Genomic DNA, 24,767 nt, shown 5'->3' on the forward strand with positions numbered 1-24,767 from the left:
AATTTGCACAAACCATGTTTAAAGGCACTATGATTACCTCAATTCCAGAGTTTAAATGTTTTAGTACGATTCAGTGCCCATGACTGATCCCATTAAGAATTTGGATTTGACTTCGTCAGAAGGCATTTGGAAAATAGGCTCTGATCACCTCAAGATCTGCACATGAATGGTATGACATTTTATTGTCATAATCATGATATGGGCCAATGATTTTACCACTTGTGGCCAACGGCCTTTAACTGCCAGAAATCTACTGATCATCCTGACTCTGAGATTATATACATGGTCCCATGTGCAGGTGCGCCAGTAGCCTACTGATAAGGACACCCCTTCAGTCATCTGTGGCACAAATATGCCCCCATTAATGTGTTTGTGTGTGTGTGAGAGAGAGAGAGAGAGAGAGAGAGAGAGAGAGAAAGATATCATTTGATGATGGTAGTTCAATTACACACCTCGTGGTAGTCCATTTGCCTTTCAAAGACTTAACTAAATAACAGCAATGGCATTCAGTTGAGAGGCGATGTCCACTACATGATACCATGACACAAAGTCACATCTGAAATATCTACTGACCAGTCCCTAGAATATTCATGAAAGTTCAAGATGCAATAGCATTTCCATGCCGGAACACAACAAATGAGGATTCTTGTCATCAGCCAGGTCCCCAACAAGTAAATTGTCCTAATACTGCAGCATCTTACAGTAGCATTAACCAAAAACAGCACTAGAGGTTATGGATGGTTATGGATGGAGGTTATGGATTTCTTTCTGTAGATGGGTCTGTGCATCATGTCTCTCTGTCTTTGTCTGAACAGTGAACTGGCAAGGCGTCTACACAAATGTTCTGTTTTATTGAGGAACAGCTGATTCTCTTCTGATGAAGTTTTGAGACTGGGAGTAAAACAGAATCCTGTATTGTAAGCTCTAATCTGATAAGCGGACTGCTCAGCTGAGGTTGACTATCTGACTCAACTTGATCTAGTGTGAAGTGAAGTGTAGTTTGCTGCGCTTTGATTCAACTTGATGCTTACACAGAGCCAAGTTTTATCAGGGGCCTCTGGAAGCTCTTCCTTGTGACAGCACTTTGTACAGGCTCAGAGTCCCTCTCTGTCAGGCACTGAGGCACTTTGATGGGATGTCACCCGCACAGGCGCCCTGCCTGGGGGACGCTGCTTTGTAAACTTCACATGGCACAGCCATCTGCTTAAAAACACAACCCACCACACACACACACACACACACACACACACATGCTTCTCCCACAAGCACCACATCTGCCAAGCCATAGCCGGCAGAAGGGATCACCGCAAATCCAGCAAAAACAAACCACATGGAAACAAGTGCAAACATCAGATGCAACATGGACTGTTAAGGAGATCTGGACTGGCCAGCAACCCTGAGACCCCGAGGGTCTACCTAATTTAACCCCAGAATGAGCAGTATAACAGCTTCCCCAAGAGGGAAGCATTACATCACTGCCACAGCACTTAGTGCTGGAGACACTGAGATGTGCATATAAAATGTATGGAAAGTGTATGGAGACACAGGTTAGTAGCCACCATCCTCTCCTTTTTTTGCCATTTAAAATAATAGCAACATGGAATAGTGTTATTTCTGTTATTTCAGATAGCAATTCAGTAGACTAGTGCAAAAAGAAACCGTGTGCACTGACATAATAAGATATTATTTTTTATCATCAACTAAAGAACAACCTTTGTATATGGACATATAGCAGCCTGGTGTGTAAAAGTCACATGCCTTTCCATCGAGATATTAAACAACAGGATGTTGCACTTTCTAGCTGGTTGCTCAGGAATAAGAATAATTTCATGTTTTATCTGCACGCATGCAAAGGCAAAAAATCCCGTCAAAGTAACATTACCAATGTCTGCGAATGTCTGTCAAAACACGGAGTAGGCTATTATTCCAAATATCAGCCGCCGATTGCGTCTCGTGGTGGCTGCACAAGGTTGCCCGATGCTTTGCTTCGTTGGCAGAAAATCTCCACTGTCCGCTATATACACATACACACAGACTGTGACATCTGTTATTCCAAAATGACCACGGTCACATCATCATTGGTTGTATGTATTTTTCCTCACCATGTCTGCCTTCTCCCTCAGCTGTGCTGGTCGTGTGAGAAATGATGTTGCATTTTCTTTGTGATTGCAGAGGCGCAAGTGTTATAGCCCAGATTGCGGCTCAGTATCCAACCCATGCAGAGAGTGGCTCAGGAGCGCTGTAGGGCGCTAAAGGAAACGCAACAGTCTGAGCAGCGGCAACGACCGGCAGAGGTCAGGGGACGAAGTCCTCATAGCCTACGCCTGCTGAAGGGGTCCGGAGTTAAAACATCGGCTTCGGCTACGTCACGTTTCACATGGTCTCCCAGAGAACAACCTCAACTACAATACGAATAGGACAAGCTATATTTAGGCGATTTGTAAATTAGTTTTAGTCACCTTGCACCTCCCCTGCATATCTGCTTGCACTTAGAATGTAGGCTACAAACGCTCCCTTTCTTTTGACAATATTATTACAAGAGGAGAAATATTGCAAATACTCTAGCCTACTGTAAAACATGCTAAACAAACTTTAAACGTTACATTACATTGCCAATTTATTAATGGATAGAAGGCAATTATGACAAACCAACATTCTAAGTAACAAGACAAAAAAAAATGAGAATTATCATGGACACCAACTGAGAAGAAAGCAAAAAAAAAAAAAAAAAGCCACATTGCCACACCTATAGGCTTATTGGAACACAACAAAGCCCACCCCAACAGCAAGCAAGTGATCATGCCACTGGGGAGTAACTGGGTGATCAGGGGCTAACCACATCTTTACAGACATTACAGCCAAACTATGTGCACTTATTTGTGCTCATCTGAAAGCTGCCCGACATCAGGACCTGGATCCACACAAACCCTCCTCAGCCAGTCAATCAGTCAGTTAGTCTGTGCTCTCCAGCAGGCTGATGCTGTAACTGCTGACTACCACCAAGAAGACTTTCTACTAGGGCTGTCAAAATAACTGATTAATTTCGATTTATTAATTTGAGAAAAAATAACTGATTGAAAAATTAGTGCAGATTAATCGATTCCGTATGACCTTTGACCCCGAGCCGTTCTAGTCAGTAAAAAGTATACTGTAAAATAAAGGAGAGAGAAGGAAATGTGCTGCCTGAATCATTGATTGGAACATTTACTTTTAAAAAATGGCCTGATGGTGTTGATAAAAATAAAGTGTTGAAAATAAAGTCCTCTGCAATGTCTGCAGCAAGGAATTTGCATATCACCGAAGTTCATCAACTCTATAGTCGCACATCAATGCAAAGAAGTAAGTGTTGACATTGAGGGGAGTGTTCATTTATTTTCATTGTGTCCCCTAGGTTATATCTGTGCCCTGAAATGCCTTGTATGTGAAAAAAAAAACTTCTTCCCGAAGCACTGTTGAATTTATTTCCTCAGCATATTAGGTCATATCATAGATTATTATGGCCATTATTTGAACCATTATTTGAACAGTGAAAATAATAATAAAAGAGTTTTTGAACTTTAATGTCACTAATGCTGATTATTCAATGATTCATTTGAATTTAAATATTTAAAATACTTCCACAGCAAAAAATATATATGCGATTAATTTAGATTAATTAATCACAGAGTATGTAATTAATTAGATTATTTTTTTTAATCGATTGACAGCCCTACTTTCTACATATCTGTTGCATGGTCCTATAAATCAACCCTAATGAAATTTCACATGCTTTCGTACATCCATTTAAACCTAGGACTAGGATAAAAAAAGCATTTAAGTACTCTTTGTGGTGACCATGCCCCTTACTTAACCCTGCTGAAAAAAAACCAGATAGAAACCAGCTTATGCTGGTAGCTGGTTTTTGCTGGTCTAACTACTAATTAAGCCCTTGAAACATATCACTTCACAGATTCTTGCTGTGACAAAGTGTACCATGTTGAGGAGATGAGGGAGCCTGCAGACAGTGGTCTTAAAGTTCCACAAGAATACAATTTGGTGGGATGGCCTACTAAAGTACTCTGGCTCCCTGACACGATAAGGCACTTTTATCATCTGTCTCGCCACACTGGTCATGCTCACTTGCATAGTAAATCTCCTAGGGACTGTTTAAGACAGGTGCTAATTCAACCAGAAGTGATACTTTGCAAGAGAGTCCTGATTTAAATGGTGACCGCCTTGTAGTCAAACCATTCGGGCTTAGTTCTATGCCTCTTTTTAACTGAGGTAGAACCCATTTTGTCCCACTTCATTGCAATGCCTTTGTCTTTCATTCACACATTGGTCATTTGCGACAACTGCAGAATTATGAAACTAGAAATCGGAATTATTTATCAAATGCATTCAGGGATGCTGCTACAGTTGTTATGACACCTGTCAGCATGCAGTTGCAGCTAATTGTTGTTTTGTTTCCTACTGTATTTCTCACAAATGCTGCACAACAGTGTAAAGTAAGGAGATACACACAGACACGGACAGAAGGGGGAGGGACTAGAGGGACAGAGAGAGAAAACAACAAAGCTCTGCACAGCATGCCCCTGAATCACGGCCTGAGTTCATTATAATCCCTAGCAGGGTTCTGCGGCAAGAAATCAGAGCTGCATCCACCAAAATGGATCCTCTTTGCAGTGAACAAAGAGGTGAGAGTGAGCACTGAGACAAGAGGTGAGAGTGAGCACTGAGACAAGAGTAAATGCAGAACACGTGAGCAAGAGTTGAGCCATGTGGGTCTGAGCGAGATGGAGCCATAGGCTTCCATAAGCGCCTGTGCCAGTGACTGCATCTGTCTGCAGGTCTGTCTGTTTGCATCTCCTGTGTGATCCGGTGAGTGTGTCTAATGCTTTTCATATGCATCCATATTAATGACCTTTTTTTGCAGCGCATGTTAGAGCTGGGTGGAATGGAGCTGACACTGCATCAGTGGGGGTCATATGGGATTGTGCTGGGAAAATGGCACCGGAATTCACTGCTCTGAAGCAGCAAGCAATCATAAAACAGAGAGAGCACGGCGAAGGGTGGGACAGCAAGAGCCAGCGCTACCTACTCTGGTTTAACAAAATGCATCTGTGGAAACTGAACTGGGAGTATTGGGCTAAGTGATACCAGACAAACCCTTTCCCATCACATTCCAAACATCAAGTTAGATTTCAGTTTAGTTTGCCTTAAAAAGTACAATCACTGATGAAGTACCATTTAGATATTTGTATTGTTATCATTGTTGTTTTCTTTTTCTTTGTTGGTTCCTTACACAGCTGATTATTAGTTGTGATTTATACTTTAGAAAACACTTCACACATGATTTTAAGGAGAATATTGACAGTGTGGAAATCCCAAATTCAGAGGTCCTGAATTTACATTATGGATTGATTCCTTAATGTAAGACAGAGCAAGACAGCTTTGTGCATAGTCAAATGCACAGAGCATTTCTCAAATATGAAGGTTTAACTGTGGAAATTTGCTATTGTCTTTTCAAAAGGGATTAGGCCTAAACCTGGCCTGGTGGAGGTGAAAGTTGTCATATCATATGACCGCAAAGCCCATTTTATGAAAAACATTCTATATACAAATATACTGACAAGAAAGTCTGAGGTACGGATAGAAAAGATAATGCAGTTGCCGTAGGATCAGGTTGTGGTGTGCTGTTCCATTTGCTCGTTGTGGGAGCGGGGGAAATGTGGCACTGCTTAACATACAGATGTGGCACCTTCAGCCCGCCTAGTCTAAGTGCTGGCCCAGTGAACACATCTAAATTCAAGCTCGCATTCTAGTGGTGTTAAGGCTGAAAGAGCCATGTTTCTGTACCACTAAACTCTATTAGCATCACCGCAAGCACGAAATGAGCCTCGGAGCGGTTAGAACGCGCTGCTACAGGCTTTCAGGAGTTGGCATACGACACAAACAAAAGAGCCCCGTGAGCCATATCTGCCAAAAGGCACAAGGCCTCCTCACTCGCTGATATCAGTCTTACCAATTTGTGCTTTATTTATTCATCTTGTTTAACTGTTTTCTTTTTTAAAGTACATCTCCCACCACTTAAGCCGCTCGTTTGTCATGCCACTCAGGGGCACAGGAGGAGAGAGCGGGGCTGCACGGGTAAAAGGCACAGGAGAGAATCCATGAATCAGCGTAATAGATGCCGCCTCTCATCTGCCAGCACGCAAACATCCTCAGCTGTGCTGTGCCCCCCCGGGGGCCCCGGCAGGCTCAGTGCCAACTCCGCCCGTGAGCCTGCGACTCTGTGGAGCCAATGCATCAGGTCTGATGCCGCCATTTGAAATGTGTAAATGAAATGTACCACAGACCATGGCGCCATGCTTAATGCACTTTTAATAAGTATCATGGTTGAACACTCCTTATTTAAGCAGTGACCTTGAAGCCACTCATATTCACAAGCTGAAGTTATGCAAATGATGAACTGGGATCTCGCCATCTGATTTTGCTCATGCAGCTTCACCTCTTCAGGAATGCCCACGAATACGCAGAACCAAGTCTGTGATCACCTACTGGCTGACATGATAGCAAGGCCAGATCCACCTCCAGTAGTGGTGTAACAGAGAGCCAATGCATTAGTACAAACAAAACACAGCAGATATAGGATATCAGTAAAATACACACAACTTTTCTTTTCTAAATTTCCCCAAATTTTGTCAAGTAGGTTGTGTCAATGGACTGATCACACAACAAGGGCGAGTGACAAGGGGTTTCCGTTTCTCTTAAACTCGCCGTCTCCACTGTCCAAGTCGCCTGTGAGCCACCTGGTGGTGTTATTCTGTGAGCGTGTGAGTGGAGAGGTGGTGGCGGTGGTGGATGATGGTGGAGCAGGGACTGGGTGCTTGTGTCGGTCGCTGAGGTGGCTGCTGTGGCTATTTGAGGATCTTGTGGTAGGGGTAGAGTTGCAGAGCGGCGGTGAAGGTGCGGATGTCCGTGATGACGGTGGCCGAGGCCAGCTTCGGGGAGACGGGCAGGAAGGTGAGCTTTGACACCTCGCCGTAGGAGGAAGAGGCGGAGCACTTGATGACGCCACCGTCGTCACCACCTGCTCCTTCTTCGCTGGGGTGCTCCTCACTGGGTGGGTCATTCTCCTCTACCCCAAAGCCCACCACCTGTAAACATAGAGCTGCCATTTTACATTCACTCAAAGCTTTTCACTCTATGCTGGGCAACAGTTTCCTCAAAAGATTGTTTAACAGGAGTGCCATTCATCTATTGCTTGGGGGAAGTCAGACAAATCTGTGAGCACATTTGAATTTGCTCTGCAGATCCGTAGCCACCTTCTCATTCATGCCCTTATATGAATAACCAAAAACCCAGGAACCAATCAAAAACAGCAGCAGGTCCTGGGCCACTTCAGAAGACTGAACCCAGGAAATGACCAGGCCATCCCACTTGTGTGACAGACTGTGAAGCTCACCTAAGAGGCATGCTGTGCTCCTCATGCACTAGGCATGCTCACATATTTTGGAAGAAAGAAATTTGAAATATTGAACTGAAGCTCAACTTTCAAAAATTATATTGCAAATCAAATCGCAATATTTTTCCCCAAATTGTCAACCCTAATTTTAACCCTTCCTTTACCAAATCTGTTTGCTGTACTTCCGAAAATATTCTGTAAGAGTTTAATGTAACTGTTTAGTTTCACTGCTGGTTATTCTTAAAAATCTTAGAAATCAAAAGTGAACAAAGAGCCCCAAGACCAATTCTCTTTTGAGAATACTGTAGGTCTGCCTTCAGCCAGGCGTCTTCTTCTAAGTTCTCCTATACAGAGAACCCAAAAGGGTTTTAAATCACTGTTCACATTATTTTCAACATAGTTTTGAATGATCCGGATTGTATCTGCTGTATTTAAGGACATAAACAACTCCTTGGGCATATGGGCTTACATGAACACTCAGCTTCTTGCTGGTTTGGCCACGGTGCTCCATGAACCAGGAAACCAGCTCAGCCTTCGTCATCAGCTTGAGAGCATCAATCTGAACGGGAGGCACAGACAGACATGTGTTTCAAATGTGTTTTTATGTCATTGTTTCATATTGCTGACACAAAGCTCATCATTCGTAACAATGCACAAGCACAACACCCGCACCTCTCGGTTGAGTCTGTCAAAGACGTACTGCTGGGTGACCACCTCCGCCCAGTTCCTGTCCACCTCCTCGCCCAGGTGTGTGTCCTCACACTCCTTCAGCTTGATGAGCGCCGTCACCTGCGTCTTGAAAGCGTCATCGCTCAGGGCAGTCATCTTCTCCCCGAAACTCACCAGAAACTCCTCAATCTTCGTCTCAACTAGCTCTGTGCTGAGGTTGGGGAAAAAACACGTGCACAGGCACGCACACACACACGTGCACATGCGCGCGCACACACACACACACACAGACACACACACACACATAGGCAACGTATTATACTTCCACAGAACTTTAAAAGAGGCCTCAAAGGAAAATGAAAAAAAACACAACAGAGCCGACAGAATCCATTTTCAGGGCATTTCCTCGCCAACAGTGCTTAGGCAGCCTCTGTTTCTGTGCTGATGAAAATGCTGCCATACGATTAGGACTGTTACAAGACAGGCAACAATGCATTGAGCGTCTAATTAACATCTTGGGTAATTGCGGTCTCTTCATCATCCGCCTCTTAGCCATGATTGCAGTCATTACTGTAAGCAGATTTGCAGACTGCAAATTAAATCAGGGCCGCTCACTTGAACTTGGTCGCCTGCGTCTCCACAGTGACGGAGAAGCCCAAGACCCCAGAGGTGTTGCGACAGGTGGGGTACACGTGATACCTAAGAGGGGAGCAATGAAAAGGTCATGGCAGATGCAATCCAACCAATAAAACAAACACAAGCAGTCCTAACAAAAAATGCCTAGACACAACAACTTGGACGAACCCAAGCGTCTCTTTCGTCCTCAGGAAGTCAAAACATGGCTCCTCCATGTGCATCTAAATATGAAGACAGAGAAGTGTAAGATACAGAGTACGTAGACACAGACACATTGACATTTTCTGAAAATGCCCTTTAGGGATCAATAAAGTACTCTCTCTCTCTGTGTCTCTCTGTCTGTCTCTCTCACACAAACACACGCACAAACACAATCACACACACACGCGCACGCACACACCCTGTTATCTCTCTGCACTACACTAGCGCACACACACACCCTGTTATCTCTCTGCACTACACTAGCGCACGCACACACCCTGTTATCTCTCTGCACTACACTAGCGCATGCACACACCCTGTTATCTCTCTGCACTACACTAGCGCACGCACACACCCTGTTATCTCTCTGCACTACACTAGCTGAGTACTCTACGTCCTCCTCCCCAGCTAATTCCAGAGAGAGTCATCTCAAGAACCCCTGAGGGCTATTGGTCTTGGAGGACGGCCAGCCCAAGGCAGAGTGACCGAGATGGGCCTCCCCCCCCCCCCCAGCCCACTCACCACTAGAAGCTCCATCAGAGTGTGCTCCCGCAGGTTCTTGGGCCCTGACTGAAGAGGGAGAGAAGAGAGCAGGTGAAGCGGCTTATCAAAACACAGACACTTTTAAGCAGGCCAATCTAAACCCACTTTGCCACTTTCTAATGAGGTGAGGTTAATTTAAGGTTAAGAGGCAACTCGACACGATGGGATGGTGTTTGATCACAAGAACCTCTTCTAACTGTCTATTAAAAGACTGCTGGTGCACTATATGGTAGGACTCTTTTCTTTGTTTAAAATTATACTTCCAAAGCATATTTTTCTATCCCAAGAGGCTCATCATACAAATAGTATTCACAGACAGACGGAGAGCAGCAAACAGTTGATTAACAAATTAAATAAATAATACTTTTAAACACACAAAAGAGTGGTTGAGATGGACACACCTGGTAATAAACTGTGACCTCAGAGTTAGCATCCCCTTTGTTGAGAGTCTTGACTTTACAAAGGTGGTGCTGCTGAGGAAGATCCACCACTCGGAAGAGAACAGGGACCTCTACTGGCAACTTCTTGAATTTCAGCTTACTGAAAAAATGAGGAGAGGATGTTCTCCAGAGGTATAACACACTGTTCATTTCCACCCAAAGTCCAAAACACAACACACTTACGACAAGAACAAATACTCACTCTGTAACATACTGCAGAAACTCCATTGATTCCTGTTGACAAAGAGTAGTAACAACAGATATGTCAATTGTATTTCTATCAATGGCAAAGGGATCACTATTCAACCAGGAGTGCCCACCCACCCTGCTAGTGAAGTTGCCCTGCACCAGGCCCTCAGCGTACAGCTCGGACTTGAACCCGCCGACAAAGTCCATGAGGTCAGCAACGGTGAGTCCGTCCACTACAGCCTGGTACTTCTGGATCATGGACAAGCGTGCGTGTTCTAGGATCAGCAACCGTACGTCCCTGCGGTCGGAGGAGAACACAGAAAGAAAATGTGGAGAACCAACATAGAGATAGCATCTACAGAGGATTAGATACTATTTTGTCTCTACTTGCAGGTGTTGGTGGAACTAAGTAGGCCCCCAAGGTACAAAAAAGTAACTTGGAGGAGGAAAGTAAGAAGAACACATTATGCTGAAGAGGGAAAGTGGCCATATTTAGATGTCTGACATACTTTCCTAGTTTCTCTGGCTTTATTAGGATGTTGAAGTAGGTCTTCTTGAGCTGCTCAGCAAACATGGTGAACACATCAGGAGCTGCGCTGAAGTCTGCCAGGTGGTCCACGATCAGGTTGAACAGCAGCTGAAACCACACAAGACGGGAGGCCGTGTCTCAGAGAAAACCATGGGAATGAATTTATGAATTCTAAACCAGCATTAATTGTCTGTGCATTCTTATCTACATGCTAACAGTTGTTTTGGTGTTGTTTCATTTTTTCACTTCAATTGACAATGTTAGGCTCATGTTGTACTTCAATTGACAAATGAATACATGTGTTGTGTTGGCTGTGTGTGTGTGTGTGTGTGTGTGTGTGTGTGTGTGTGTGTGTGTGTGTCTGTGTGTGTGTGTGTGTCTCCTCACAGGTAGCTTGTGGTTGAAGCCCTTGACCTTGATGACTAGGCCGTGCTCCCCGGCCACCAGCTTGTACTCCAGCTGTGCCACGTCGGCCTCGTATGCCGGCTCGGCCAGGTTGTGCGTCAGGATGTTCACAAAGAGGTCGAATAACACCAGGCTGAGGAAGACAGAACAGGAACAGGAACAGAGGCAGGAAGCCTGGAGTCAGATCAACTCAGCTGTTAGAGCAGGCAAACATGCTAACCACAAGCAAGAGTAGTGTGGACTTCTGGACTTTTGTAAGGTTTGAAGGTTTGTAAATCAACTTCATGCCAATGCAAAGTCTTAAGTTAAACTAAAGCTCATTTAATAACTGGGAAAAAGTAAATGTATTAATTTAACACCATAGGTGAGACACTGAAGCACAGACATGATGCCACACAATAATAATAACTAGATGTACCGCAGAGCGGTACAAAATATGACCGCCGCCCAGTCCAGCACATTTTTTCCACAAAAAGAAATCACGCTGAAAGGCCTATATGATTCTAACTGTCTCACTAAATTGCATTATCCACACTCAATTCTCACTGGTATCTGCTAGACAACAAGTCCCAAAACATGATTAGTTCATAGATTTCACATGTAAAATTCATTTTATACAACCCCACCTCCATCTTGCCTGTTCATAATTCTGAGAAATTCTTGATTGTTTGTGTTATGTTTATGTTATGTGTGTGGGTGTGTGTGTGCGTGCTTGTGTGTGTGCCTGCGTATGTGCCTGTGCATGGAAGCGTACATATGTCTACTGTGTGAGTATATGTCATACGTATGATTACTGTGAATGTGTGTGTGTGCGTGTGTATCTGTTTGTGCACATGTGTGCACATGAAATGGGTTAACATGACCCCTGGAGGCAAATATACGGAAAAAAAATGGTCATCCTAGGCCCTACAGTTCTCAAGATATTCAGAGAACTGTGTCTGGCCTACCCTCCTTTCGGGGGGTCCAGTCCAGCGGGGGGGCTACAGATCAAAACGAAAAATGACGGTTCCATGCTATCCATGTGGGGGTACATGCCCACCAAGTTTTGTGTACCCCGGTCTTTCAGTGTCCCGGGAATCCTTGTTGGTGTACGTCACTAAATGTACACATAAATTATTTTATTGTAAGGCCCCCCATGAACGAAAGTACACAAAACTTGGCATGCATTCGGAGGGTGTCATAATGATCCTACACTTTCAATTTCGTGCAGTTTTGACCATGTCAGCCAGAGATATTGTGATGAAAACACCTACATTTTTGCTTTTTAATTTTTAACTAGGTGGCGCTATACATGAAATAAGTGGTAATGGGATGGGTTGACATGGCCCCTTGAGATCAACATACAAAAAAAAGGTGGACCTCCTAGGCCCTACGGTTCTCGAGATATTCACAGAAAACTGTCTCCGGCCACCTACAGGCCAGTTGGTGTATAGTAACATAAATTAATTTATTGTGTGGCCCCCCATGAACGGAATTCCATGAAACTTGGCATGCATTCAGAGGGTGTCATAATGATCATACACTTCCAATTTCGTGCAGTTTTGACTATGTTAGGTCACAGATACCTGCGATTACAACACCTCATTTTTACTTTTTTGTGTTTAACTAGGTGGCGCTATACATGAAATGAGTGGTTATGGAATGGGTTGACATGGCCCCTTGAGATCAACTTACAAAAAAAAATGGTCCTCCTAAACCTTACGGTTCTCGAGATATTCACAGAAAACTGTGTCTGCCCTACCCTCCTTTCGGGGGGTGCAGTCCAGCGGGGGGGCTACAGATCAAAATGAAAAACGATGGTTCCATGCTATCCATATGGGGTTACATGCCCACCAAGTTTCGTCTACCCCGGTCTTTCAGTGTCCCGGGACTCATTGACGGAAATTTGGACATGTGAAAAAGAAAAAAAAAGAAAAAAAAAAAAAGAAAAAATCTGACTAAACCTATATGACCGCCGCTTCGCTGCGCGGCGGTCATAATAATAATGCACAAGAATTTTGTTTGTTGACAGACTTTGCACTTTGCCCAGCATTTAAACTATGGCCGTAAATGACTCTTTATTTGGACAGATGGTTTCTGACACTGGGTAGTTTCATACAGAACACTTCACAGTTGGTGAGGATGTAGAAAAACCACCACACAGCTGCCACCGAGCCCTATCTCTCACCTATCTGTCAGTTAACCCTTACAAATCTGCCTATACTCAACTCTATGCCAAACTTGTACTATTCTGGACAATACACGCTGTGCTGTGAACACAAAAGACAAAAAGACAAATAAAGGCTGCTAGCCTAAAGAAAGGTGGAACTTTTTATTCTATCATCATAGTGCAATCATTTATATCCAAAGCACTTATATGCACTTACTTTTTAGCAGACTTCTGAATCACAGGTGAGATTAAGTGGAACCGGATATATGCTGAAGGCAGACATAAGAATTACCAACAACAAAAAAACAACAATAATTGAAATCTCATTTTAATGCTACATCAGTGACCCTCACAAAGAAAACAAATACCTTTTGGTATCTTGAACTTGTTGTCCTTCTTATACCAAAGACATCCTCTATCACTGTTGACCACCCTAACAGGATATTCTGTGTCAGGACAGTCCGATGTTTTCAGCGTAAAATCGGTTGCTGGTAGGAGAGAATGTGGACAACATCAATTTGCTACAAGTGTGGTAACATACCATCACCAATGCAAGGTCTCTCATTTTAACACTTGTAGTACATTTAAGACAAAATGCTAGCTGGTTCAAACTACACCACAATAGGGAGGGAAAGTGAAAACCAGCGCCCCAAGTGGTTGCGTTCCTATCGAAGAGCATCTCCAATGTTAAGTCCCATAGACCTATTTAAAAAAAAATACTGTGAAGCCAAATCAGCGATCTTATCCACCAAAAATATTTTTCAGTGTCTATACAGTAATAGTCTTCGAAGTTACTCACGTAGCATGGTTTGTTTATTAGCCTGGTTAGCATTGCCACTTAACACTTACTGCCAGCTCTTCATGTGAGTAGAAGCACAACACCAGTTATCCAGACATAAAGGTTATCACCACGCCTTTTACATCACCTTCCGTTATTACAAAAATATGTAAGCCAGTTAAGGAAATTGCCGTATTGATCAGTTAGAGATTAAGCGCCCAAACCTGTGACGTCACATGCAACTGTAGTTTGTTATCACCATGTTACGACAAAAACTCAAAACAATTCAACTGATCCTAAAAATAAGGTATGACCACTTGAAGCAATAGAGGTGACCCCAGTGCCTAACATATGGAAGGCATTAAATTAAGATTCCAATGTGCACCGAGATATATTTTTTCTAAAAAAAAAATCCCATCCCCTCCGCTAAACTCTAGGAACGCAACCACTAGATGGCGATGAGATTACTTTCCCTCCCTATATAGGCACTTTATGTATTTATGCTACTGGGTTATATGGTCCATCACAGTAATTCTGCTCAATGACCTTTTCTTTACTGATTTTTCATGAATACATGTTATATAAATAAATAATGCAGTATCTCATACACACATACCAATGAATTTGTTTTCAACTGGGAGATGCAACTCTGGGCTCAGTTCAAAATCGCCTGTCCAGCGCTCGGTCCACTCCTTCTGGACATCTGCAGGGGACAGAGGCCGGGAGACAACAGGAACCATTTACCTCTCAGTCAACACATGGCATTCAAGTGTAAAGATTCACTCTTAGGATCTCTGTTAGCTACCAGTAACAGAGCATTACAGTTAGCCAACTCTGGACTCTCCCTGTAAATCATCTCGCACGTTATTAGCCCAGTGGGTCTCACCCTCGATGCTGTACTGCGTGCCAAACCACTTCTCCCTCAGGCAACACTGGCCCTCGTGCTCTGGGGACAACAGCATCAGGTTGGCCTTGTCTGGGGTCAGCAGGGACAGAGCAGCAGAGATGACCTGAGAGAGAGAGAGAGAAAGAGAGAGAGAGGGGGGATAGAGAGATAGGGAGGGAAGAGGAGAGAAGAGGAAAGAGAGGCAGAAGAGAGAAAAGAGAAGAGGAAGAAGAGAGTAGACATAAGGAGAGAGAGCAAGAGAGAAGAGGTGTAGAGAGGAGAGAAAACGGAATAAGGAGAGAGAAAAAGAGAGAAAGAGAAAGAAATAGAGAAAGTGAGGGGCCAGTAAAAGAGAAACGCCTTCTGATTAGAGAAGGTCTGACTATTACCCCAGTGCCAGCTCAAGGACACCTGTTATACTAAATGATATGGTTTAATAAGAAGCTTCTATTGCAGCACAATCCTTGAATTAACAATGATATAAGCAGTAAGCCTGTGATAAGCACGTACCTCTGGTTTGAACTCAAACATAAGCTGGTCTCCTGTCAGGTAGTCCTCCTTCGGAAACAGCTGCATGTTTTCACAGATGTCCTCCACATATTCAATTGGATCTGTCTGTAGGGCACCCAATGTCAGCAAAGTAAGTATATATTATAAATAATACAATTAAATAAATCATGGACACAGAGACTGCATTCAGTGAATCACTTTCTCAAAATCATACAGTGAATTATAACAAGTAGAAGAGAATGACTTGTACCTGTTCCTGATAGTGGAACTCGTTTGCTTCAATCTTTTGAATTTCCTCATATATTCTGAAACCATGCACAGAAAGACGAACAAAATGAATCAGTGGCCAGCAGACACACAATTACCATGTTCAGTTTTGTCCTTTACATTTATAGGGCAGGTGTGGACATGGATTGGAGAGGCCCTTATTCTACTCTAAAAATACTGCAGGTAACCTACCTCTGCTGGGGCCCCAGGGTCTGTAGCATTTTCATGTACTGGAACACCAAGTGGACCACCTGCAAAAGAAGCCAGGAACCACATCTCACATCAGGACCTATCTAACCCCATCACCTCAGGCAACAGAACATGACAGCCCCCCTATAGCCTCGCGACATACTAAAGTACAGCTGAAATTACATGCATCGCCTCCCCCTTCTGAGAGTTTAACGTTTTGAGCGTGGCCGGTTGAGGACCAATGAGGCTTTCTGGGGGGAGAGTGAGGCTCTAAACTTGATTACGGAGCGTTAAGCAGCGATAGGACTGAATAAACCCAGTGGATAATGGATACTGGATTGCTTTAACCTGCTTCCTGTCTGGCTCAGGGCCCTGTTAATCCTATTAGACACACATGCATCAAACCAGCTCCATTTACTTCAGTAAAGATGCTGGAGGAGGGGCGTATGGAGGCCACCACAACACTGTAATGATGTTAAGTGTGACTTGTACAATATACCATGTAAGGTTTGGGAGCCTTTGGGTTAAAGCCATGTCTGGTCATCTCAGAATGCTTCATTTTTTTAATGTCAGAGGAATTCAGTGTACTGTAAGCAGGATGAATGAATCAAGGCTTGGAGGCAGGGAATTATGGGTAGTGGGTCTCTGAGCTGGAGGGTATGCACTGACCTGATAGAAGTTCTGGAAGCCCTCGTCAGTCAGTGTGATGGAGACGCTGAAGATGGAGTAGGTGGTGTTCTGGTCAAAGCCGGTTTCGCTGTTACCCCCAAAGAGAGCCAGGGCCCAGCACCTGAAGGGGTGACACAGAGACATGAGAGAGATTTGCCATTTCCGTCACACGAGGAGCAGAATTTCAGAATCCGTGTGGGATTAGTTAGAGGACAGCGTTTCCTTTGCGCGTCTGGACAAGGCGACACTTACTTTTTCCTCAGCAAAGACAGAATGCTGCCAGTTCCTTCGTGGCCGATTAGCCAAGATATGTAATGGAGGGGTTTTACCCTGGAAATAAACACACAAGCCAGGTTTGAGCTTAAGCAAAAATAAAAGAAGCTGAAGATGTTTAGACCACCTTGAAATGGCTCATAGATAGATAGATAGATAGATAGATAGATAGATAGATACTTTATTGATCCCCAAGGGGAAATTCAAGAAAGAAATTCATAGCTTTGTAATTGGTGGAGACTCCCAGTATTCTCACCTGTAATGTTTTTCCTGAGGAGGCAGGGCCCAGGTGATGGTGAGGGCGTGAACTTTTCTGACAGGCACCACTGCAACACAGATGGCGTTCCAATGGCATATTACACACACACACCTTCAGCCAAAATATCGCTGGCCACAGGTACAATATACTCATCAGTGCATGACATGATCAACTCGTTACTGAAGTAACACTTAGTAGTGTTAGTGAAGCAACAACTACACGATGGACATTTATCTGTATGGGTGGTCTTGGTTCATCTTTAGAGTTAGCAATATTATTATACAATTCATTAAAACATACTTTTGTAAAACAGCATGTGTCATAACATGGTTAGCAACAAAGTATACAGTACAGAGTTTCCTAAAAAGGAAATGGTTTACAGACAGACCTCTGTAAAGCTTGTTGAAAGCCGGGGTGTCAAAAGGATCCACCAACTCAGAGAAGTTTGGTTGTGGTTGACCGCTACAAGGAAAATAAATAAACAACCGTGTCAACATAACTATGTCATAAAATACAGTCAGACCAGCACAGACTGGGACTTGGTCTCTCAACTCACTTGTTTGGAACCTTACTGAAGATCTCCCGCACCCATTCTTCTAGTGTGTCCAACTTCTCTGTGAGAAGGGAAAGCAGCACAAGTATGTTGGCATGGTAAATAGAATTTGGGCCATCTGTGAGTCAGGAGAGTACAGCATCCCTTTGGTTTGGACAGGGAATGAAATTCTGTGCAGAATTTAGCACACATACCTTTAGACTGCACTGCTAAGGTCATGTAATGCGCCGAATAGTATCTCTTCCAGAACTCGCGAAGACGCTTATAAACGTTGATCTTCTGTCTTTTAGGTTCATGCTTCAAAGTCTCCGCATTTCCTGGCCAGAAAGAAAACAAAAACGTCAGCACTCCTCATTAGAATCTAACAGGTCATAGAGAGAGGGCACTTACAGTATGAACAAAGCATATGGGGACCACACATGTTTTCTCCCAGGGTCATTTCACATTGTGAAAGAGTGTGATTCTCACCCCAGCAGAACTTTCCCATGGGGTGGTTGTCCCTGGCCAGACCACCGAACAGCATCTCCTTACGATGGGAGTCAGACGGCTTTGCCAGCTGGTACTCTTTGAAAGAAAACATGCAATCAGAATCAACAATAAAAACAATACAGTAGCTGATTGGACATCATCATCTCACAATGTTGTTAGAAGTTCTTACCACTGTCCACAGCTTCCACCTCTCTTTCAATGGCGTCTTTGATCATCAACGGACATATGAAGAACTGTGCCCACCTAGAATTACATGACAAATATAAACATATGTTCGAAACTATCACAAGGTTACCTATCAAACATGCAGTGTAGTTATATGTTCAGAATCTGTTTTCAACACTACCCATCGAAGACCATCAACCTTCATAAAATACTGAAGCATTTGTCATACTCAAGATGACACTAGGAGGAAAATGGGTTTATTTCTGAGATTCTCTATGTGCCATTAAACTGATTAGGTGTTAGCCTGAGGGTGGAAATGTCACCCTTGCACATACACATACACATATTAAAGGACATGTTTCAAAGAGTGGCAAGTGTGGTGAAAGGCACAAGGTGGGCAGAGTCCACTTAATATTATGATGAGACATAGGATGTGTGATCATGTTCTAAATGTAACAGAAAATGAAACTAAAGATCTTTGGCTGTAACCGTCTTATGCATGCATATTACTGAGTTTTTTTGTAATGCAATGTTTATTGAGTTTTGAACAATGGTAAGTCTTATGTAGGTGAGTTAGAAGCTTTTCTGTCTGGTCTTTATGGACAAGGATTTGAGGCATTTCCTTTTGTGGCCTTGTTGACTGTACCATTTCAACTCTGTATGACAGCTCTGTTTTGTCTATCCATTCAAAAGTCCATGGGTAAGGACAGTATGGCCTCTTCATTTGAATAATTGGTTTTCCACTGTTGAGCAGCGATGACAGATTTCCATCCAACAATAATGCCTAGTGCAGACATCTGCATGCCGTTTGTGAATACTACAAACAGTGTAGAGCAGTGCTTCTCAAAGTGTGGTCCGCAAGCTATCCCAAGTGGTCCGCGAGCAGACGTGGTAAAATATAATATAGATGAGTTGTTTGCAATATTGAACCAACTTGTATGAAAATCGAAACAGTTCTGCAAGATATGCCAGTTTAAATCATATGAATCCTCTGACACAATAAGCAAAGTGCAAAGACACTAAGCAAGGTGGTTCAGTGAGTATACCTATTGTGTAGGCTAATATATTGTTGAAGTCTAATCTTTTTTTTTTTAGCTAGGTGGTCTGTGTGTTTCTTTTTTATTGGTTAAGTGGTCCTTCGTCTGAAAAAGTTTGAGAAACACTGTTGTAAAGTAACACCTTTTGACTGTGCCTAACGTATTTACAAAGCTTCTATTGATTCTAAAGAAGTGTTGTGAGGTTACTTCCTCAAGTTAAGTTTAACTTAACGGACATCCATCGTAAGTGATCAAGTTTGCGAGGGTGTAAGGGTTCATAACACTGATAACAGGAATGGGACAGCACCTGTTACCTATCATTAAATTGACAAGGCAAAAAATGTGTCCAAACACGTTTCCGTTTCATGGCAGTTATTTACTGATGGTTTTTCAATGGCCTCAAGCCTCCCTTTGGGTGACTCTGTGTTTTACGTCACAACGCTATGAATTGTAGGTAATTCCCTTGAGTTAAGTGTGCATAGATACTGACTTACGGAAAGGGCACAGAAAGGGTGTGAGCGAGCCCTCGTGCACTTCACAATTTCGCAGTGGGACAGCCCTAAGCCCTCACGAAGTTCGCGGGAACGCACATCAAAGTGTGTGAGTCCGTGAGGGGAGAGATTAGGATTCAGCCTATATTTTGTGACTTGATCTCGAAAGCACATGTGATTCCCTGAGGATAAGAAACCACAGACATTCATGGCCTACCTATCAAGGGCTTCTTTGAAGTGTTTCCTCTGCACATCAAACTGGAATATCGTCCTCTCACAGTCGGTGGAGGCATTATCACTACCGCCATGTTTTTTCAGGAAGGCATCAAAGCCATTTTCTGATGGATACTTCTCACTGCCCATAAACACCACTAGGAAAGAGGATGGCAGAAGGTGAGGGAGAGAGAAGAAATAAGTAAGAGAGAGAGGTGGATACAAAAGCAAGCAAGAAAGTAATATTTTAGTAGTATTTTTTTTTTTTCTGCAGCAGAACTGGTAAGTTTTGGATGACACCCAAATTCCATCCATACAAGTTTCATCCATTTGTAGTGACTCACTGTGTTCAAGGAAATGGGCTAGTCCTGGCAGGTCATTGGGGTCGCTGAAGCTCCCCACGCCAATGCAGAGTGCAGCAGCAGACTGGTGCAGCAGAGGAGAGAGAGAAAAAGAAGAGGCCTCTTGAGAGCCTACATAACACAACAGGCAAACAAAGCAACCCCACCGCCAACCCTGTTTCAACACAGCAGATCCATTACGTCTTGCCGTTAATCTCATCTTTATCAATGCAATCTTAGCCAGTTCCTCTTCAGAAGATGGCTTGTTCACACAACTTACTTCCCAAGCCCAATCATAAAAAAGGGAAGAATGAAAACATAAACATCAGTCTAGTACTTTGTTAATGTAATCACCTTATGGCACACAAACAGCCTTGCTAACACACAGAAATAACTGTGGTACAAGCTGCATGTTCACCTCCCACTCCTGATCTCATGCAATGCAATACCATGTACAGTAATAACTACCACATTGCATCATTCAGAGAGGCAGTGTCTAAACTGGGATGCTGGTGACAGAGGGGTCCTAATGAGTGGGCACGAATCTCAGTGTCGACCTGGCTCACATCTACAGGAAGCTGCTGGTATGTGTCAGTATGATGAAAAAGAAAAACCAACCAAACAGACTTCAGTTCATCTTTAAACATGGTTTCCTATGAGTGGCAGCTTGCTGTTGCAAGATGAGCTTGGCCACAAATAGCATGACACTATTTGAAATTAGTAATGATAAATGCAGCATTGCTATAACAATGTTGTAAATAATACAAGGAATTTGTACAATTCTATTTCAATGCAGTGTGCGACTGAGGGATTACTGAGATATGCTTTCCCAGCTCTAAATATTGAGCATCTCTTTGGCTTGCTGACCTGTTTTTCAGAGCTTGCTTTCTTCTTTCTCGTGTCATTTTCATCATCCAGGTCCTCAAAGTCACTGTCTTGTTCATCATCTCCTTCCTCTGACTCTTCGTCGGTGCCTTCTCCCGAGTCACCCTCCTCAGCACTCCCCTCTTCTTCCTCCTGCTCTTCCTCCTCCTCCTCCTCAGATTCTTCATCGTCCTCGGAGGCCGCCTTGCCGCTGAAGTCTGAGATAAGGAGAGCTCTCAAGCCGTTACCAAGTACAATGTACCTGTACCAAAGACGTAGAGAGAAATGTACGTGTGAGTTTCAGACAGAATCTCAGATTTGTGCTGAATCCTCAGTGAATGCAGTGGCTTAATGCAAGGGACTTCACCATACACTCAATACTTAACAGCTCTTCTTTCACGGTGTGATAGACACCTAGTCCCAATTTAAGCAAAACTATGATCACAAGAGAGGAAACATGGGTATCTCCTTACATTCTAACATGAAACAAGCCTTTCAGTGTGCGATCAAATTCCATGTAAACTTGGCGAGAACTTTCCTCAAACCATGGCAGTAACAGTGATATAATAGGATTATTAATGAGCTTCTGAGATATGAGAGACTGTAAATAATTTCAGAGTTGTATCAGATGAGTTAGAGAGTAAGCCAACATCGCACTAGATAACTTGTTGACCATATAGAACTTTACCTGTACTGCTTTGGGTCACTGGGAGATTTAACAATTCCCGGATCTCCTTGACTGTCCTCTCCACCACCATCTCCGGGAGGCACATCCTGGTCTTTTGGTTGTGAGAGCTGATGTCCCTCTCCCCGGTCCGAACCAGGCGCCAGGGCTGCACTGCATTCAGCGTTTTTGGACTTGTTCGTGAGGGGCATTCTCACTGATGGCACTTTAGTATTGTAGCTGAATGACACCGTGTAACGATAAGAATGACAAGTAGACAGCCACTTGCAAAGTCGAATTGTACTTCTCGTTGCCTTGAACAGCGAAATCCTGAATATATGATGCAAAATACCGGACAGACAGACAGGGTTGTGTGAGACACACTAGAACAACATGTGGAAAGGAAAACAATCGTATGAATGGCTTTGGAAGCTCCCTACATGCTGCTTTGTGCCAAAAACAATACTTCCAAATAAAATGCTGGCACGGCTAAGCGCCAACAGCTTTCATCAATAGATGTTTCACTCCCAACGAGCCCAAATGGCATTGCTAGTTAGCTAACATTTAATGTCACCCATTCCCAATGCGTTGGGAGATAGAATATCTAACACACATAGGCTACAGAAATCATTTTCACCCAACACATAATACATAACGTGGAAGTAGCCTTAACAGTGACACTGACTTTATCAACTGTAGAGCCAAAATGTGTAATCGAAACTAATAGATCAGCCATGTCAATGTCTGAGCTAGCAAGCCAATTATCTGGACACTAGTAGACTACCAGGCTAACGTTTCAGGGCTAATAAGCGAACTATCATCAGAGCCCGTCTATCATGATGGACTGTGCTATCATGCAGCGTGCTAGCCCTGTGGTGCTAGCTGGCAACACTATTAGCATCCAAAGGGATGTTGTAACACGTCTTACAGGCTGGTGGTTTAGACAGTGAACAAACAGATTTCTGTACAGATAAAATTTGTCTCACCAAATTCGAATAATGTCTGTTGCCACTCTAACAACAAATGTATTACAGTTAAACAAGTTGCAGCATAGCATCAAAACTATCGTACCTGCTTGTCGCTGTGGATCAACCTAACTTCCGTACTCTAAAGTGGGTGGAACGTTCACGGCAAAGTGATTCGTGATTTGCTCAGAAATAGTGCGACACTGTTACGGATTCCAGTTACTGTCATTCCATGCAGTGACAAGGCCACAGGCCGGGATTCTTGTGGGAGCATAATTAATAATGCACGATTTTGTCACTTAAATATGTGCAACATTGCTGACTGTCAAACGTACCTAACCTAATCATAGTCCATCTCTGCTCCAGATTGTTAATTTAACGAGCTAGCTGGTGCATCACCTTCACAGCATGCCTCACATCCATGCTTACATTATGTTACATTCATTCATTCATACACTCATGCAATCAATCAATCAATCAGATTTTATTTATATAACCTTTCATGCAAAGTGCTGAATAGGCACCAGTAGGACCTGGGAAAATACATGACAGATAAGATCAGTAGGGCAAGACAGAGAAATTGTCAGTAAACTTGATAAGTAAATTATAGTAATGGTAAGAAAGGTAAAATAAATAAATGAAAATGGAAATGGTAAAAAGGTCAAACGAATAAAAGGCTTTCTTTCTGGTCCTGGTTAAAACATGTGCTGTAGCCTTTTGTATGGTCTGTAACCTGTTTAAAACTTTCTTGGGAAGACCAAAAAAAGAGCATTTGCAATAGTTCAACCTTCTGGTGATAAACGCATTGAACAGTTTCTCTGTATCTGCAGGAGAGGGAAATGACTGAAGGCTACATTAGCAGTATTTCTGAGAGGGTAAAATGCCTTTTTTCTGTTATGGCAGATATGTTGTGTTAATTGTGTTTGAAATGTTAGAAGTGGCACAAATGGCACAAAGCGTATGCCTTGCCAAACCATCATTATGTTTCATTATTATGACCTCCGCTAGCGAAGCTAGCGAAGTGGTCATACAGGGATTGTCAAAGTTTTTTTTTTTTTTTTCGTCATCTACTTCCTGAAATTTTGGTCAACGATACCCGGGGCACCGAAACACCGGGGCACATGAAATTTGGTGGGTATGTAGCCCCACTAGACTTTTACGGAAAAATTTCGTTTGGTCCCCGGGGGCCACTCCCCCTCCGCGCTGGGCCCCCCGAAACCCAAAAAATTCAGTTTTTCCTAAATAACTACCTGAACCGTGGCACCGAGGATGAAGAAATGTTTATGGTATGTTGGTCTCAAGGGCCCACATCAACCTAGCCCATAATCACTCATTTGTGATTTGCACCCCCCCGGTAAAAAATGAAAATGCAATATCATTCTGCTTTAATCGCCCCTCTCTTCAGTAAAGACGTTCAGAACTGCACCAAATTTTATGTGTATGATTAACCTGACATTCTCTGGGGGTATGCCAAGTTTCGTAGAATTTCATCCATGGGGGGGGGGGGGTCTAAAAATGTTTAGTTATGTGTACATTTAGTGACTGTACACTCATTGGCCTGTAGATGGTGGTGCACACATATACACATGCACACACAGGCACCCACATACTATCGGTATTAGAACGGCCGATACATAATTACAAATTCAGTAGGATTAAAAGAAAGCCAAAATAAATATTCATCATTATCATCATGGCTCCATTTCCAGTATTGGCGATAAGTAGTCGTTTGTCCACTAGATGGCGCATCGTTGCAGTGAGACGTAATTTTGTTGGAAGTTAATCTAAAGTGGGTTGGAAAGACTACGCTTCCTACAAGGACAAGACTGTAGGCTACAGTAGTTTACCGCAGAGAACGTCTAAGGGTAGGATGATTTCTGCATGACATGTAATTCCCATTTCCTCTTGAAGCCGAAATAAATCTGAGAATGTTTATCGGACATGCT

The 24,767-nt window shown here is 43.2% G+C and overlaps 1 protein-coding gene across 1 annotated transcript; it reads right to left on the reverse strand.

Annotated features, from left to right (window-relative positions):
* Positions 1-6,345: 6,345 nt before the first annotated feature.
* On the reverse strand, positions 6,346-22,979 carry nrd1a (nardilysin a (N-arginine dibasic convertase)). Its single transcript, XM_076295182.1, has 31 exons — positions 22,928-22,979; positions 21,881-22,186; positions 21,196-21,454; positions 20,332-20,413; positions 19,992-20,145; positions 18,251-18,324; positions 18,061-18,156; positions 17,787-17,909; positions 17,596-17,653; positions 17,428-17,501; positions 17,037-17,106; positions 16,760-16,837; positions 16,508-16,628; positions 15,842-15,900; positions 15,633-15,687; positions 15,383-15,487; positions 14,873-14,996; positions 14,603-14,689; positions 13,577-13,696; positions 13,426-13,477; positions 11,042-11,192; positions 10,635-10,762; positions 10,261-10,423; positions 10,139-10,170; positions 9,898-10,036; positions 9,476-9,523; positions 8,921-8,973; positions 8,732-8,815; positions 8,120-8,327; positions 7,917-8,006; positions 6,346-7,139 (listed from the first exon to the last, which is right to left on the reverse strand). The coding sequence occupies exons 2-31, from the start codon at positions 22,066-22,068 to the stop codon at positions 6,900-6,902; spliced, it is 3,315 nt and encodes a 1,104-aa protein (XP_076151297.1). The 5' UTR covers positions 22,069-22,186; positions 22,928-22,979; the 3' UTR covers positions 6,346-6,899.
* Between the last annotated feature and the right edge of the window lie 1,788 nt (positions 22,980-24,767).

Source organism: Alosa pseudoharengus, unplaced genomic scaffold (assembly GCF_046254945.1).
Source record: "Alosa pseudoharengus isolate Yale_2024_CS ecotype anadromous, Long Island Sound unplaced genomic scaffold, YU_APseudo_1.1 YU_APseudo_1.1_scf_2, whole genome shotgun sequence".
Lineage (NCBI taxonomy): Eukaryota > Metazoa > Chordata > Actinopteri > Clupeiformes > Clupeidae > Alosa > Alosa pseudoharengus.